The 18,004-nt window shown below is 47.7% G+C and overlaps 2 protein-coding genes and 1 long non-coding RNA gene across 4 annotated transcripts in view; 1 reads left to right on the forward strand and 2 right to left on the reverse strand.

Annotated features, from left to right (window-relative positions):
• The window catches only part of AACS (acetoacetyl-CoA synthetase), a 37,984-nt gene extending 31,916 nt beyond the window's left edge, over window positions 1-6,068 (reverse strand). Inside the window, exons 1-2 of the mRNA XM_058851705.1 lie at window positions 5,763-6,068; window positions 2,553-2,656 (exon numbers count right to left, since the gene is read on the reverse strand). Of these exons, the coding sequence (XP_058707688.1) occupies window positions 2,553-2,656; window positions 5,763-5,880 (222 nt within the window). The 5' untranslated portion in view covers window positions 5,881-6,068. The remainder of the gene's footprint in view (window positions 1-2,552; window positions 2,657-5,762) is intronic.
• Window positions 6,069-6,115: 47 nt separating this feature from the next.
• LOC131585324 (uncharacterized) lies at window positions 6,116-11,414 on the reverse strand. Of its 2 annotated transcripts, none has more exons than XR_009278928.1 (3): window positions 11,129-11,414; window positions 10,204-10,330; window positions 6,116-7,132 (listed from the first exon to the last, which is right to left on the reverse strand). It is a non-coding gene; the product is annotated as an uncharacterized LOC131585324 (long non-coding RNA). The 2 variants fall into 2 exon arrangements; XR_009278927.1 differs by having other exon boundaries at window positions 10,692-11,359.
• Window positions 11,415-11,455: 41 nt separating this feature from the next.
• Window positions 11,456-17,786, forward strand: BRI3BP (BRI3 binding protein). The gene is made up of 3 exons (XM_058851358.1): window positions 11,456-11,707; window positions 12,579-12,681; window positions 13,329-17,786. Exons 1-3 carry the CDS (start codon window positions 11,507-11,509, stop codon window positions 13,745-13,747), a joined length of 723 nt encoding a protein of 240 aa, XP_058707341.1. The 5' UTR covers window positions 11,456-11,506; the 3' UTR covers window positions 13,748-17,786.
• The last annotated feature ends 218 nt before the right edge of the window (window positions 17,787-18,004 follow it).

The raw sequence follows: 18,004 nt of genomic DNA on the forward strand, positions 1-18,004 counted from the left end.
CAAAATAATTAATTGTATAGTCAAATGTAACTGAAGAAGTTCCAGCTTTTTATTCAGGTTCTCAACTTTTTTAGGATTAACAGGCTCCAACAACCTAATAAACCTGTATTAAATAACTCCTCACTTAGGACTAAGATACGCAAAGAATTGAAAAATGCAATGAAAACTCATCAAAAATAGTCAGCTGAAACAACTTCCCCCCATCTTCAACTAAATAAGCCTCAAAGGATTAAAATACCCCTTCATAAGTCATAGTTAAGAGAAACTTTAATAATGCTGATAGGTAAAGAGCCCCTTAGCATTAGCCAGAGGCCTAAATTCCTTCCAATATGTCCCTCTGCTTAGTGATTCAGCTGCTCAGCAGCACATTTATTTGGAAATCTTTAAATAGAAACTTTATTTTATAGTTGTGTTTTTGAAAGCTTCAGGTTATACCCTCAGGTTCTCTCCCATGGATTGCACACACATTACAGAAACAGCATTCCTTCAGCTCAAGTGAAAGGCTCTTCTGAAAGCCAAGCAAGCCCCAAAACACATCCCATTCCAGAAAACCCAATGGTTTTGGGCTTTGAGAGCAGTGTACAGATTACTGGAGGCAATCTTAAAATTAACTTTTAACTTAAAACTCATGTGGAAGTGCACTACTGCATTATTTTATTTCAAATATATTTTCTAAAAATGACAACTTGGATTTCTTTGCTCCTAAAAACTGGCAAGAACTGAGTTATAACATTTATATTTTATCAACTCAGGCTGCACAAATGATTTTTATACTAACATGCATTACTGCAGCAATTAGAAGCTGCTCTTAAAACTGACTCATTTCTGACTTCCTCAGCTTGAAGAAAAGTGAGCAGAATGTTTTCAACATTTTCCAGGACAAGATCCAACATAACTGGTTTTTTCTGTAGTGGAAAAAAACCTTCACAGTGGTCCTAAGAGCTCCACCAGCACAAGGAGCTGGACTCATACTCCAGTATTTTCTCCCCAGGTAACACCTGGGAGCCCAGGTTAAGCTCAATCTTTGGCAGTGGTACTTTGTTAGATGAACAACCTGATCCATTCCTTAGAGGCCCCTCCACAGCACCAACAGCTGTCAGGTGCTTCTCATAGCAAAAGGGGAAATTCAGACACATCCTGCATTTAAAAACAGCTGCCTGTAAGTTGACATTCCAATGCCAGGGCTGCCCTGCCAGCACAGCTCTGCACACTGAAGAGCCTCTGTTCATTTCACAAGTGACAGATGTCAACTGCTGCAGAGCGACACCAGCACTTCTACATCACATACTTAAAGCCTTTACTAGGATTAAATAAAATCCTGGCTGGTTTTATTCTATGTACACAAGGTTTTATTGTTTTTCTTAGAATGACCTGTGGAAGTAGAAGCTGGTTCACTGCTTGGGAACAAAAGAGTCAACTCTGTTCCATAAAAAAATGTATTTACCTCAAAACATAATGTTTACTTCCAGCAGACAGCCAGGATTAAGCTGTAAGACATTTCAAATCAAACTTTTCAGCCCTCTAGCTACCACAGACCAGCTCAGTTACTCTGACAGTTCCCAGAGTTTGAGCTGGCATCTACAGAAAATGTAAAGTTCAAGTGTTTGTAGTGCTCAGAGCACACACTTCAAAGCAGGCTAATTTTACACTCTTGCTGCATTCACTCTTCTGAAGGGTGGGTCACATTAAATAAAACACCCAAGCACACAGTCCCATGGCAGGAATAAACCACCTGATCCATCATATCAGTACAGAAATCAGTAAAACAGCAAAGTCAAAAACTTAGCAGTCCCCTCTGCAGGACTGCCAGTACTCAGAAGTCTGGAACAGAGGGACTCCAGGCATTAAGACAAGTCCACTCCTCCCTACTAAATCCCAGGAAGGTTCCACTGCATCGAGCTGTTTGAGTAATTAGCCCAACATCCTCCTCAGATGGAAAACCACAGGGAGATGTTGACATCCTACACCAGAACTATATAAGGGCTCCATTTGCAAGATCTGCAGAGTCACCTTTCTTCCAAAGGAACTCCGTGGCACTGTCTGGTGCTCCACCTGTGCCTGTGTTCAATCACCACCGTTCCCTCAGAGATATTTCAAGCCTACACCTGACTGCAGAGCTTCCATAACCAGTTCTAGAAAGCCAGAGTGTAACAGGTGTGCTTATCAGGTAAGCTGACTCAGGAAGGCAAACATGAACTTGACAGAATGCCAGCATTTACAAAACCAGGGTGATATCCCACCAGCATGATCCTAAGGCAGAAGGCAGTACAGTGGCAGACTCCCCACGAGCACCTAGTGACAGGAATCACAGGAATGACAAAGTGTGCAAGAGCACATGGCCACAAGGACACTACAACAAAAACCCGAGGGTTTCACTGTCCTGAAGCGTACCAGCAACAGAACTATCACCCCCCAACACCAGGAAATTCAGGGCTAGGCTGATGCCTCATATCACTTGCCAGAGTCAAAGATAAGAGGTCAAAAGATTGATTGTAACATCAGTTTATTTCCCCTTTGTGTTGCACTTGCTGTAAGATAAGCACTGAACTTACCTCGTCATAGAGGCGAGAGCAGACGATGTTACTGTACTTCCAGAATTCTGCCCAAAAGTCTGAGTAGGACTCCACTGACCACTGGTATAAATCATCATAGTTGGCTGGAAGTAACAGATATGTGTCAGCATTATGCAAAGAATTACAGGGATCTACACAAACTACAGTTAGGGATATCCTGGATAAAGAAAGTCTGTGGTTAAAACAATGAGGAAGATAAATCTGACCACAGATTAGATCACTTCTGCTCAAAGCAAGTGACTATAGAGCCAACAGAGAGCCTACCTGGACACCTGAACAGATGGCATCACCTCACCTGACTGTGTTATGAGCCATTTTCCACCCCAGAGACAGTGACCTTTCCTAATAACTCCGTGCAATATCTACACACACTCCCCTGCCATCAGTGCAACTGAAGATTAAACAAGTCCTGCTTGTTGACACTCCCTATCTATCAACACGATACTTTCACACAGCAAAAGATAAACAAGGCTTCCTGACAAGGGACATTTGCTGAAAGGTCCCAGTCTGGGGCCAAAGGCCTCTGAGAGCTCAGTGACACAGAGATTAGAAGCGCTTGTTATCCAGCCGTGGAATCAACATCACTGTCACAGAAGCACAGCTAATTTTCAGTCAATATGAAGTCTGACAGACTGCAGCTCGCCTTTGCATGCTGAAACAGCATGAATGAAGTCAAACAAGATGTTTACTAGCTAGATAGTAAAACCATGACCTGTCACTAAAAACATGGAAATAAGCAGTTGAAGTCTTACCTGACAGTGAGACACATGAAGCAACCTGAAGCACGCATAACAGACTGCACAATTCAAACTAAATGCTGAAATTCAGTGTAGAACAGTTCTAGGTATGAATAACTGAAGCCAATTCCTCATCACAAGCTTGGAAGTTACATTTCCTCATCAGGTCCACAGCACCTGAAGCTGTGCCAGCAACCAATTAAATGTTTCTGCCATCACTAAGTTTCCTGCTCTGCCAACTGCTCCCCATTCGATGCTTTCAGCTAAACCAAAGGCATTTTCACCAATTATCTCTGGTTTTTCAGCCTATTATCCAGCCAATTGCTGCAAAAGTCATCTGTGCAACCCCTCTTCTACAAGGACATCTTCCAGCTTTTTAAAAGAAAAGCATTCAAAACCACCTCTGCACTGTTACTCACACTTAGGCACTACTTAACTGTTTCCCTACCCAGTCTGTCCCTTCCACATCTTATCCCCACATCAATCCTCTCCATCAAAATTAGATTATCCTCTAAGTATTATTGATAGGCAAAGACTCGTCACCATAACACAGATTTTATCTACACATGGCCTAAATCCCAGCCTCTACACACCCTTTTTACACTCCAAGGTTACTCATCACATCAGCTACACAGAGGTAAGACTTGACACAAGAAGAATTCAAGTTTCCACCTCCTCCTTCAAAACCCAGTTGGGCTACCTGCTCCACATCATTTGATATGTGCAAGAAACTACAGGTTTCTAATTTTTCTAACTAATTTAGCTTCTTACAGCACAAACAGTTTGTTCTGGTTTGTCCATACAGTTTGTTCCAAATAAGCTTCAGCATGCAAGTCCTTCAGGGCACAGGCAGCAGTCAAACACTGCATTTTGTTACATTTCCAGGGCACAGCAGAGCCCATTGTCTAAGGGACTGTACTGCCCTCAGCTCTCCTCAGAGAGGTCACATCTTAATGCTACAGAGAGCATCCATTCTTTGTTGTGAACAGCACTCAAGCCAATGAGCACCAGTGCAAACCTAATGGAAGCTGACAACAGCTTCTAGACATACACAGGAATCCACCTTCCAATAGAGAAAGACACTTCCAAGTGGGATAAAGAGAGTTCTAGTTGTTTCAGCCATAAACACAGGCAGCCCATCTGAAACTGCACCTGCTCTTGATCATATGGGTACCAGTTACATCATTCCACTCAGGAGTTGCCTAAACCCCTGGATTAACTTGCTTCTCATCCAGCAGGAGAGTTCAGACACTACACACCTGGATTTCAATGGGAAATCACCAGCAGTCAAAAATAATGACCAGGCTTATCCATGCAGTAATCAAGGTGAGTTTTTGTTTCCTAGACATGAGCTGCCAGAAGCACTATTGACAAAGCCACCACTCCAGAACGTGTCTGCTCGTACCACTGACACCAATACCTGACTGACAAACTTCCAAGCCACTTGCCAAAACTACTCCTTTCACCCTCCATCAGATAAATGATTATAGCAAAGCTACACAAGCAACCTGGGCCCCAAATACTTAGTGAGAACGATGTAAAATGAATTAATCAGAACTGAAGGGTTCGACCTCCACATGCACTGCGGTTTACCCCATCCACGATGTAGCTGAGCACCACTGACTCCCAACAGCCTGGAATCACGGAAACCTACAGGCAGCAGGTATGGAAAAGACAACACTCTGAGTTGGAAACACCTCTGGACACCAAACCCCTGCTCAAAGCAGGCCTCATTTCTGAGACAACAGGTTGTTCCCAAGTCAAAGAACCACACACCTCTTCACAGCCACACAGGTAATTCTGAACAAGCACAAAGTAGGGATTGCAGTTCAAGGGCTGTGGCAGATGCACAGCAAAACCTCCTTCCCTTCCACCACTGAACAAGCTCATGCATCACCATCATTCACCTCCCAGTGTACCTGAACATTACAAAACACATACTCTTCATAATGAAACACGACCATAACTCCACTCTCACACGCCTCCGCTGCTGAAGTATCACGCTAAGGCTCACACTGACCCCAGCCATGGCGACACTGATCCCCGCCTTCCCCCATTCCTTTAAAACACCAAATCACTCCAGCGCCGCTCCCAGAGCTTCCCGCACACGGAGCCCGGGCAGGTAGCGCTGCCTGGGCTGACATCCAGCCGCAGCAGCGGGCACAGATAAGGCTGTTTGCCTTTCCCATCTGTACATAGCTTCACACCAGCGGCTGCCGCCCCGGAGGCCTCTGGCCGAGGCTCAAGCAGAGCATCCCGCCCGCAGCTCTGTGCCCACTGCCCCGGGGGGTGCCCGGGCACGCAGGGCGACTGAGACCCGAGGGGCACACGGATGAGCCTCACACCTACCGCGGGCCCACCGTGAAACCACCCCAGGGAGGCAGCGCCTGCCGGCCCCCACAGCCCGAGCACGGCCCCGGGAAGCGCCCGCCTGCCCCCGCCTAGCGCTCACCCAGGCGGAGCCCACAGCTGCTAGCCACGGCGGCGCGGAACCGGTCCATGTGGGTGTTGCGCTTCGTGTCAGGCTCCCACATCACCTGCGACTCCATGATCTCGGGCTCCCGGGACATGGCTGCGGCAGCGGAGCGAGGCGAGCACCGTCCGTCCCGCACAGCCCGAACCCGCACAACCCTCACCGCGCCCCGGCGCTGACTGCGGCCCCTCCTCCGTGCGCACGCTTTAAAGGCGCTGCCGGGCGTATCACTCCGTAGCCTTCCGCCGCAGAGAAAAGTGCGGGGCGGTGCGCCCCGCCCCGGCAGCCGAGGGGGCGGTGGGGACACGGGGGAGCGGGGAGCGGGGGCCGGGGCTGGGCGGGGAGGGGACGGACCCGGGAGCGCGGGGAGGGCGCGGGCGCTGCGGGATGAATGGGAGAGAGGCCGCGCCGTCCCTGTCACCTCTAAAGGTCACCAGACACCGCGTCGGCACCGGGAGGAACCATCGCTAAGCGCTTTTCACCGGATCTCCGCAAAATCACCGCCGCTCTGGTTGTTTGTTTGTTCCCCAAGGAGGCCTGAAGAAGTACCAACAAGTGTCTTTGATCCAAAAGTGAGGCAAGAAACGCGTTTCTCCGTGGCCTCGCCATCCAACCTGCGTTTGTGTAACACCCGCAGCCTACACAGCTTCCCCCTCGGATTAAAACTTATTCTTGCTTCCCTGCTTTCTAAATGAGGGCTCTGCTGGTCACCATCGGGATTTTGCAGCAAATTATTTCAGCCGGGAATTGGTGGTAATAAAGCGCTTAACAATGTGCATGATCTTTAAGGGTCTTTTAGAACCTAAACGACTCCACGATCCACGCTGCTTATGTAACTCATTTTCAAGGTCATGGTTTTGCTTCTAATTCACGGAAACCTCAAAAGTGAGAATTTGATGGGGAATTATGCAGGCGTACTGTGTATGAAAGCAAAATATGTGTTGTAGATTGCATGCTTGCTCTATGTGTCATTTGAATTTTTGTGCTACCAGAATACAACTCCTGTACTAAATCTGCAGGCCGTGAAAATGTGGTTTAAACAATCCACAGTTTTTATTTGCCTCGAGACAGACCTTAAATCTGGCATATTTTTAAATAAGTCTCCCTAAGGGCCTCGGGGAGGTGGAGGTGGAATGGGGACATGTTATCTGCTCGATGTGCCTCCCTCGCCTTGGCAGCGCTCAGAGGTCAGTGGAAGTGTGAAATCCATGGCCAGACACCTGCCAAACACAGAGATAAGGGAGAAGGCAGGACGGGAGCTCCGGTGTCCAGGTCCCAGAGGGTTCAATGGCCTTGGGATCCGCAGCCTGTGGTGGGGAACGTGCCTGGAGAATCCATCTTCCTGCGACCTGCAGAAGAGATAACTGATGTTGGTTGTCTGCGTGTCGTGTACCAGTGGATGTCCCCACACAGGTTAACGCTCTGGTAGTGTCATAAACACCTTCACAACCCAAAAGGGGCAGGAGGGTTTTGCCTCCCACACCAGCACAGACCTCAGACCTCTGGGCAGCCCCTCTGCACCATTTACCCCTGGTGATGAACAGCCTGCCCTGCTCTGGGGTGAGCTGAGGGCCGGCTGTGGGACACGTCGAGAATTACACCTGGTGGATGATGCCATCTACGGCTGTGGTGCTCCTTGCCAGGACTGGAAGCAAAGCTGTAATTTCTTATTTTTACTGAGGCCACCCCATGTACAGAGAGGGCCACAGCTCAGGAAGGTGAGGCCGCCTACTGACCCCTGTCTTGTGCCCAGTTCTGGGCCTCTCAGTCCAGGAAGGACATCCAGAGACAGGATGGGAGCTGGGGAAGGGGCTGGAGCACCAGGGAAGGCTGAGGGAGCTGGGAAGGGGCTCAGCCTGGAGCAAAGGAGGCTCAGGGGGCCCTTGTGGCTCTACAGAACTCCCTGCCAGGAGGGGACAGCCGGGGATCGGGCTCTGCTGCCATGGAACAGGGACAGCAGAGGGAACGGCCTCAGGCTGTCCCAGGAGACATGTTTAGGTTGGACATTAAGAAGAATTTCTTCCCACAAACAGTATTTAGGTACTAGGATGTACTTCCCAGCGAGGTGGTGGAATCCCCATCCCTGGCGGTGTTTAAGGAAAACTTTGACACGGCACCGAGGACTCTGGTCTGGCTGACAAGGCGGTGTTGGGCGGCAGGCTGGCCCCGATGACCGCAGCAGCCTCTCCCACCGGAGCGATGCCGTGACTCCGGGACTCGGTGACTCGGTGGCTCCGTGCCCCGCCCGCCGCCGCCGCGCCCCTCAGGGCCGGGCGGGCCCGCGCTGCGGACGGATCCCGCGCGGGCACGGCGGCCGTGACGCCGCCGCGTCTGATTGGCTGCGGCGCGCCTGGCCCCACATCAGCCCAGAGCCCGCTCTCCTCGCGGCCGGGCCGACGGGGGAAGAGCCGACGCCGGCAGGGACCAATCAGCGCACAGGTTTCTCAAGCCCCTCTCCCTGCCGGCCAATGAGCGGCCGGATCAGGGGGAGGTGTGCCCAATCAGAGGAGCGCTCTCATTGCTCTCGGCGGGAGGGGCGGGGGTCCCTCCGTGACTCCCCTCAGCGATGCCGAAATTTCCCAGTTTAGGATAAAAAAGCACAGAATCACTGAATAAGTTCGGCTGGAAAAGACGTCTGAAGCCATCGATTCCAGCCTGTGACTCACCACCACCCTATCAACCACACCATGGCACTGAGCGCCTCATGCAACCTTTCCTTGAACACCTCCAGGGCCGGTCATTCCACCCCCTTCCTGAGCAGGCCATTCGAATGTCTAAAACACCCTTTCTGCAAAGCGTTTCCTCCTAAAAGCAGTACCGAAACTGCCGCTTTCTGCCACCCAAAGCAACCTCCAGTCCTAAAAAGAAAATGAGCAGCTATATCATCTGAGAAGGGACCCAAAAACCCTCTCGCTGAGCTGAAAAAGGTGTAATTTAGAAAGGACTGACCCAGTTACAGCTCAGGGAGGAAGGGGTATGATGGATTTGCTGATAAAATTGGGCTTTTAGGAAAGCCTGATTGCACTTTCTCACTTGTTAGCAGCAGTTTTATTATCATATCCTTACTTAAGAGGGGGTTATGCATCCATGTTCCCTGCTTTCATTCCAGTTTTCCCTTACCCAAAGCAGTTTTTCCCTCTTTCAAAAGTGACTTTGGAAAAAAGGGAAGTAAAAGAAGGAAAAATGAGCAAACCATTAATAAGATAATGGCATTAAGAAGACTGCAGTGACTATTGCAATTAGTTTGGAGACTAGATTAGGATAGCCAGAGGAAAATAGCCTGAATGAGATTAACTGGAACTGTCCATTTTCAAATCTTTTTAAGCCTTGCCTTATGCCTGCTAATAGTAATAATAGGGTAGAAATGAAATCATGTTTTCTGCCTCAGATTAGATTAGGGGCGGTTCAAAAGATGCTTCAGAGCTGATGAGCAGCAATAATGCTGCTGATATCCCATTGTGGGCTCTGAGGTAACCTGGAGTCACCTGTAAGACTAAATTGACTGGTGAAATGCCGGGATCTATGAGATAAAAGTTTTGTAATAATACCTCAGGGCGATCTCTGCAATATGCTGAGGCCTGACCATGATCCATTGAACCAGCTGGATTAGGAAATCTAAAGATTTTGGAAAGTTTTTTGTTAATCCTATATTCAGAGCATCAGCCAGCTGGTTAATGAGTCTGGATAAGAACAATAAACTTCTGACTCATTTGATGAACATGACCTCTGCAACCTCTATATGGCGTTAGGAGTAAAAGTAACCAGAATCAAAATCAAAGGTGTTTGCAGAAAAAGAAATAAAAGGAAAAGAAGAAGGGAAAAAAGGGAAAAAAAATAAAAAGAAGAAAAGAAACACATTGCAAGAAAAATCTCATGGGGAGGACATTAAGGAAAAAAGGTCTAAAATGACAAATGGTCATGAAGATAACAGATTGAGGCTATGAGATGAAGAAAAGACGGAAATATAACAGTGAGTGAGGTTAAAAACTGCTCCACAGTAACATCAACTGGCTTTCTTTAAGGCCATGACACTTTTTTGAGCATAATGATGATTTTCAAAGAGAGAACCCTGCCATCTGCTCAAACTCAGACACCTAGAAGCCCCCAATTTTTCTCCAAACACTGTTCAAATTGTTGTCAAATCCCTGTCTCTGAGTAAGACAACTTCCCCAGTTTTTAGAGCAGATGAGGAAATAGAGAAGCACATTCATGCCTCCTCTGTACAGTGAGACCCTCACCAGAGGACCTTTCTAGAAACCAAGAAGCTCTCCTCACCAAGAAGCTCAGCGTGGCTGAATTCTGTGTTTCATGCCATGACGCAATGTATTCTTTGAGCGGACGCGATTTCGTTTATTTAAACGAAGAGGGTGAAATACCACGTAATTTCATAAGAGCTGAGCATTGGGAGAGATAAATGTACCTGAAATAGATTCGTTGAGGTCAGGACATCAGTTAAACACCAGGAAAGTTTCCCAAATTATCCTGATCTTGTGCAAAGCCCAGAGCGCAGGCCCTCCAAGGCAGCCGCTGCCACGGACTCTGGAACTCTGTGAAGAACAGATGGGAAGAAACAACAGGCACTTTGAAGAAGGGATTTTGAAGGGATTCCACCACAGAAATTCACACAGAGAAATAGGAATGTTCCCAAATTTGCACAAACAAGACCCACTGAACTATAAACAGCACAAGGGGGCACAGACAAGGCTGGGAGTAAATCAAGGAATTACACCAGGCACAGTAACATGGCAGTCTCATGACAATTAATTATCACCAAGGCTTTTTGTACCATGAGGCTCTTTACATGCAAAAAATGCCTCAGAAGCTGACATTTAGCGTGTGCTCAGAGTATAAGCAGAAGGTGGAATTGAGGGCATATAAGCAGAAACCTCATAAGAACCTCAAAAATACCTGTCATCAGTTACCATCCTGTTCTGGAAGACGATGAGGCTTCAGAGTGTACACAGGTATCAACAGATCAGCAAATCTTAAATGAAAGCACCCTTTATAAATATATAAAGCATCTATATCCCGCTGATGTCAAATCCTAAGTACCTTCCTGGATGTGGGCCCAACCCTTCCAGGGCCAAATAGAAAACGATGCTGAAAGGCCACTCTGCTAAATATGAAAATAAGTGCTTTGGCCAGACTAAAACTGGGAAAAAGGCCATAGCAGAGATGTCTATATTCTAAACATCTACTCAGCTACCAGGCTTAGGCTGAGCCACACGGTTTAAACATCAATGGACTATAAAATCAGCTCCGGCAGTCTCTTATAAGAGATACTCCAAACCCCAAATCATCTTTGTGGCCCGTGCTGGACCTTGTCCAGCAGCTTTATCTCGTACCCCGGAGCCCCGAGCTGGGCACAGCACCTCAGCCGCGGCCTCTCCGGGGCGGAGCAGAGGGGCAGGACCCGCTGTCCCGGCGGTTCCCCTCACGGCCATTCCCGAGCTCCGGGCGCTTTTCCCTCTCCAGGGCGGAGCAGAGGGGCAGGACCCGCTGTCCCGGCGGTTCCCCCGCGGCCATTCCCGAGCTCCGGGCGCTTTTCCCGTGATTTCCCCGGTCGCTTTTCCCGTGATTTCCCCGGGCGCTTTTCCCGTGATTTCCCCGGTCGCTTTTCCCGTGATTTCCCCGGGCGCTCGGGAGCCCCGCCCGTGAGGGCGGCGTTGCGGGCCGCGGCCGGCGGGGGGCGCTGCGGCGGCGGCGGGCTTGGCGGGGCGGCCATGGCGGCGGCGCGGCGGGTGCAGCTCCGGGGGCTGCTGCTGCTGCTGCTGCTGCTCCTGCTCGGTGCGGCGGGGCCCGGAGCTCGGGCCGCACGGGGCCGCGGTGCCGACCGCCAGAACAGCCTCCGCCGCGCCGCCAGCGGCCTCTACCAGGGCGTCAGCGGCCTCTTCGGCGAGGACAACGTGCGGGCCCTGCAGAAGGTGAGGCGCCAGTTGCTGCTCGCCCCCCCCCACCCCGCCACATCCTCCCTTCCCTCTCCCGCGCTTCCTTCGCTGCTTCTCCCTCCTCCTCGGTGCTCCGGCGGTGAACGGGCCGCTCTCGGGCCGTGCCCCCGTCGCCCCCCGGTGCGGGATCGCTGCCGGCGCGGCCGTGGCCTCGTCCCGGTGCGGGGCGGCCGGAGCGCTGCTGTGGGGAGGAAAGCGGGAGGCCAGGCTTGCGGCAGGCTGGGGAAAAATAGCAGCTGAATGCTTAAATAAAGGTGGTTTTAGGTGGGGGAGACGGCCAGGGCCGCTCGCTGGCGGTGAGGAGCCCTCCTGCTGAAATCCGGTCTGTCTGCATCAGCAGAGCATCCTGTGCTTGTAGGGCCATCGGAACTTGCAGGAAAGCAGGCGTGAGGGAGCTGTACATTCCTCTGATCCTGCTTTCCTCAGGCAGTAGGGAGAAATAATCATTTTTATTGAATTAACCTTTGAGTACACCTGAGACATTTGCGTGTGATGCTGGGGACATCTCTCAGTTGCTTGATGAAACTAATTCTTTGGTTTGCTTTACCGATTGTTGGTAATAGTGTTTTCTCTGAACTTCAAAACGATAGTAAAGCCAATAAAGTGCATTTTTAAGTCCTGCCAACGTATACATTTACATGCCAGAATACCTACAATAACGATAATTGCAACACATAAATTCATCACAGAGTTAAAAAAAAAATCAGATTTACAATCTTTCTTGTGGGGACTAGGAAATAATCTGCAATTCTTGCTTGATGAATTATAATTCTACTCACGACAAATAAGTCTCAAAGTGTTACTTTAGGAATTGAGGATTTTTTTAATTTTCAATTTTATTTCTCAGTTTTTCTCAAGGTTGACAGAGAGGTTTGTGAATGGGGTGGATGTATTAATGGACACATTCTGGAGAATATGGACTGATTTGTTAGATGTTCTTGGAATTGATGGTAAGTGTGATGCCTGCTCACCCTTGAACTGTCTCAGCCTGTATCAGTGTTTACAAGCAAATGGGAAAACAAATACATTTTATCATGCTGCTTAAACATCCATCAGTGGTGTCTCTCTCTCTGCTTCACATGGCTTTGATTTTCCTGTTAGTATCTTCAAACAAGAGGACTGAACCCCACCATTCCATTTCAGTATGTGTATCTACAGGATGTGTGTAGAACGAATGACAAGTCACACTTGGTTCATCGTTAAATGGATTCACACAGCCAGGAACAATGCAGGGAAATCAATGAGCACTAGAGAAAGGAAAGAAGCAGTTGAGAGCATTTAGAATGTGGCTTGCACAAAGCAGGATCTGTAGCCCCAGTATGAATTTTGACCTCAGGCTCTACAGTGGTTTGTCTTTAAAGAGCCTTTAGGACCTTTCCTGGAATGAATTCAGTCGAATCACTGGAGCTGAGCCAGTGATTTGAAGAAGGTTCATCCAGAAATAGGTGAAACCAGCTTTATCCCTTACTTTAGAAAACACAGCTGTGACCCCACTGCTGTGGGGCTTTGACCCTTTGGAGCTGTGCTCGTGTTTTTGCCCGCTGCCACCTTCAGCCCACGCTCATTAACATCCTGTACATTTTCCTTTGTTTTTCAGCCTCCAACCTGACTCATTATTTCAGCCCAGCAGCGATTGCCAACAACCCGACCCGCGCCCTCCTGCTGATCGGTGCCATTTTACTGGCCTATTGGTTTTTATCTCTCTTCCTTGGATTCTTCTTCTATCTCCTGCACATGCTGTTTGGCCGCTTCTTCTGGATCGCCAGGGTGGCCCTGTTCACCCTGTCCTGCGTGTACATCCTGCAGAAGTACGAGGGTGACCCGGAGCACGCCGTGCTGCCGCTCTGCTTCGTCGTGGCCGTCTACTTCATGACGGGCCCCGTGGGATTTTACTGGAGAAGAAACAGCAACAGCAGCCTGGAGGAGAAGATGGACCACCTGGATAGTCAGATCAGACTGCTGAACATCCGCCTTTCCAGGGTGATCGAGAACCTGGACAGGGGCAGTGAGCAATGAGCCGGCCCCTCCTGACCACTGTACACCAGCTCCGGAAAATTCCTAAGCACTGTCTCATCCGAAGTTACAAAGCAACAAAACATCACATGGTAAAAAGTGTGCAAAGTTATAACTTTTCATCATGTCTAAGACTAATTTATCTAGGTTAAACACTCAGCTGTTAGACTTCTAGGAGAAAGAAAAAAAACATTTACAAAATTCAGCTGTATATTCAGAGTTTTATCCAGTTACTAGAATTTTCTCAGTAGATAAACGCTTACTTTTACAAGCATTTAAAAACATCTTTTGTAAAGTTTTTATAAAAGCAAATTGAGTAGTCTTTCAGATATTGAAATTGAGTTAAACATATGCAAATTTGACACTTTAACGGTTAAAAAGAAAAAAAAAAAATCTCAAGCTACCAAGCACTTCCATTGAGAAGTAACTGCTGTGGGTCCATATTTTTTCTTCAGGGTTGTGAATGTTTTTTGTGTTTTTGTTGGCTTATTTCGTTGCCTTGAAGTTGCCTTTCATAGAGTATCAGATGAGGAATTTTCTGGTATCCAGGCCAAAAAATTCATACCATAGCTTTTAACAGGAGGTGGGAATGAGGGAGAAGGAAGATCTGAAGTCCTGAAATGCCAGTCCAGTGTGAGGAAGCGCACGTGTGGAGTTTTATCATTGCATTTCATCCCGAGAACTTTAATTTGTTAGTGTCTGGAAGGAAATCTGGTTTAATAAATTGGCACAGGAGGAAGATGTAGCGTGACAAATTGTAATTCATATTAGACCTGCATAGTGGAGCATTTTCCAAGCTTAATTGCGTAGACTAAAACATGATTTTTAATCTCAGGACCCACGTACTTTCTCAGAAAAGGCAGCAGTTAAAACACGTGCAAATGTATTGTTGCTTAAAGCTTTCTCAGGACCAATAAGCGGCAATAAATTATCTTCAGGAAGATCTGGATTTTTTTCTAAAATTATAATAGTTTTATAGGAGCTTTTTGCTTGGAGTCTGTGTCCTCATTAGGCTTTGGGAAAAGCGAGTCACCTTTCAGAGGAGGGTGTAGGAAACGGTTCTCTTTCAAAGCAGTGGAGCTTTGGAGCAATTTTATTTTGCAGGATTTCTGTATTTCTTAGAGCTAACGAGCTTGGTAGGGTATCACTGGCTGTGCTGGCTTACTGAAACGCAGTGAAACAAAGGTAACCTCAGGGAAGGAAGTCTGGAATGTGGTTTCACTTGGAAACAGCAGCATCCAAGGACACAGATGTGTGTGGAGGGAGGGGAGGCATCTACCCCCTAGTGATGAGCACAGTTCTGATACCCCCAGGGGTAGGATGGAGCACAGCTGAAGCACTCCATAGGGTCCAAACCAACAACTACATCAAAAAAGCGCAACAAAAATTGGTCTGTGATGGGGCCTGGCTACAAAGCAAAGGAATGAGGAGGAGGAGGAGGTTCCCCAGGTGTGCCTGCCAGTGCCAGCTCCGGTGGGACAGGCTGGGGCAGCTGAGCACAGCTTGCTCTTCCACTGGGCGAAGCTTTTGTTGGATGTGATGCTTAACTGAATGTAACTGTGGGGCGAATTTATTTTTCTCTTTTCTGCTGAAGTTTAATGTTCTTCTTGAAATGTGTGTGTTACTTGCCTAACCTCTTTGGGTCTGTGTGTGACATTTCCATGGAGGTTGTTTTTAAATCCATGTTAATGGCCTTTACTCCTGGTGATCACTTTGGTTCAACACGGTTGAAGTTCATATGCACTTGGCACAGTTGGAATGCATTTTAGTTTTTTATGTCACCTGTAAATCCCCCTGCACCCCATTTATTAACAAGTACATGGTTTAGAGTTGTTAAATAACTGGTTATCACAACTTGAAATCTTTCCGGTGAACAGATAGGGACTATGGCAACAAACAGTCGACTTTGTCAAGCTGAAAATGTAAATTACAGTAAATTCCTTTTTCCAGCTCATTTTCCACAGTATTACAGAGTCTTCCCTGTAAACTCAGTCTCCCTGCTGTTGTGCAGAGAGGACTGGGCTAAAACACCAACCTGGAAATTAGGAATTGACTAGTAAAGCTTGTCAGGTCTTGATGTGTTTTGTCAAATTTGAGACCTGAGGACCAAAGTTTGCAAACCTTGCTCGTGTGAGCGGCTCCATCGCCTTCTTAGGACAATGTGCATGGGTCAGTTTGCATAGATTGTATTTTGTGTAATCCATATTTAACACTGAAGTTAAAAATACTGAGTCATTTATATATTAAGAGTTGTCTATGATAAAGATTTCTTTAAAAGTATTACATAAAAGTTAATTTGGATTATAGTTTCTCCCTGTCTCGCTCTAATCATTTAACTTAGTTTTGTAAAATCAGCCCTCCTTATATTATTACTCTTAATTTCAATCACCCTGCTGCTTGAAGAATGGTATTTTTATATTTACTTGCATCCCATGTATAGCAAAATGTTATGTGAAAAGCAGTATATATAAAATTGGGTATTTTTAATCAGTATTTTTCCCAGCACTCAGTTTTCACGTTAGTCAAATTCAGAAGTAACGATTTTTTTAAAGCACAATCTAATCTTCAATATATATATATATATAAATATATATATATAAATATATACTTTAAAAATGCTGTGTATTTTTAAACATGCACTGTAGTGAAAGCGCTTTTGGGGACATGAATGTGGTATTGTATTTAATCTCTTTCAACTTTTGTAAATACCTTTTACAAGTGTTTTCCATACTGGGCCATCTAGTTTATCCATGGAGGTTTTTGCTGTTTTTTAGAAACCCGTGCCAGTGGCTGCGCTGCTTTTGTATCCCCCAGGGACGGGCAGGGCTCTGTGGCACCCCGGGGACAAAGGGGTGACACCTGGGGGTGGCACAGGACCACCCTCAGCAGGTGACACCGCCATGGGACAGCCCTCATCGCTCCTGCTTCTTGCTGTGACTTCACGGAGCAGGGGAGCAGCTCTGCCACCACTGGGACAGGTGACACTGGGACAGGTGACACGGGGACAGGTGACACAGGGACAGGTGACACAGGGACAGGTGACACAGAGACAGGTGACACAGGGACAGCTCCCTGGCTGCTCCCACAGGATGGATCCCACTCCAGACCTTCCTACAGCCACTGGAGAAACCATCTCTGCGTGAGCAGCTGGCACAAGCCCCGAGGATGGGCTTTGGCTGCCCGGGATTGGGAACTCCCTGCTCTTGCCAAGCTTTTCACCTGCCTGCTTTGGGAGCCAGCCTCTGGAACAGTTTGTCCCGTTGTGGCAGAGCGGCTCCTCCGGACGCACACGCCTGTAGATAACCGATGTGTCCTGTGGAATGTGGCGCTTTCCCAGTGGTTTTGGGTGTGTACAAACCTGGTGTAGCTCAGTGCTGTACTTTTGGCGCGTCCTTCACTTCGTGATTTGCTTCTCAAGACTCGTTGCATCGTCGGTGTGGAAAATAGACCAGTATCAACCTTAGCTCTTCGGTGGTGTGGAAGTGTTTAAGTGTGGTTTGCCTCACATACTGATCTGTATTTGGCAGCTAATGGCGTTAAGTGACCATGAGTTCTCTTTGTCTGGGTTGGAAAATAAAAGGTTTTATTGTATCCGCATGTATTTTAAACTTTTTGGATAATTCCATCGACCTGTGATGACAGCACATGTAAAAAACGACCTTTTCCTTTTATTCAGAAGTTATATTTGCTGTGGTAGCACTTGTTGTTGGCACTGATGGTAGTGATTTCACATCCTGTTTTGTACATCAGGTTTCATGATTACGGTGTTTAAGTTTGTACAATTGTTTATGTAAAAATGATTTGGTCTGAAGAGATGCTGTGTATTCACTTCTGATCCTAGACGAGATCCTACTGGTAATACTGTTAAGTAGTTACAACTGTACCAGACTTATTTTTTACAGAGCTTTACATGCCTTTATTTATTCTTTTATCGGACCATCCAAACCATGTACTCCGTAGTTCAGTATTTGTAGACCAGTTTCACAAATCAACTTAAGGTATTGTGGCAAAGCTTCGAATAAATGTTTACTGAGACTTTGCACTGAGCTGCGAGTGCCTGCTGAGGCTGTGAGGGGTGGGATGGGATGGGGTGGGATGATGGGGTGGGGTGGGATCGGGGGTCTCGGTATGTGTTGGGGGGTCCCGATCCCGCGGTGCCGCCCCGCGCCCCTTTTCCCGCCCCTTTTCCCGCCCCCTTTCCTCGCCCCCTTTCCCCGCCCTCTTTTCCCGCCCCCTTTTCCCGCCCGTTTCTCCGCCCTC

This window comes from Poecile atricapillus, chromosome 16 (genome assembly GCF_030490865.1).
Source record: "Poecile atricapillus isolate bPoeAtr1 chromosome 16, bPoeAtr1.hap1, whole genome shotgun sequence".
Lineage (NCBI taxonomy): Eukaryota > Metazoa > Chordata > Aves > Passeriformes > Paridae > Poecile > Poecile atricapillus.

Bases quoted from the DNA above. Each gene is read 5' to 3' on its own strand.
- BRI3BP (XM_058851358.1), top strand. From the start codon at position 11,507: ATGGCGGCGGCGCGGCGGGTGCAGCTCCGGGGGCTGCTGCTGCTGCTG. The intron at 11,708-12,578 runs GTGAGGCGCCAG...TTTATTTCTCAG, and splicing joins ACGTGCGGGCCCTGCAGAAG to TTTTTCTCAAGGTTGACAGA. The intron at 12,682-13,328 runs GTAAGTGTGATG...TTTGTTTTTCAG, and splicing joins AGATGTTCTTGGAATTGATG to CCTCCAACCTGACTCATTAT.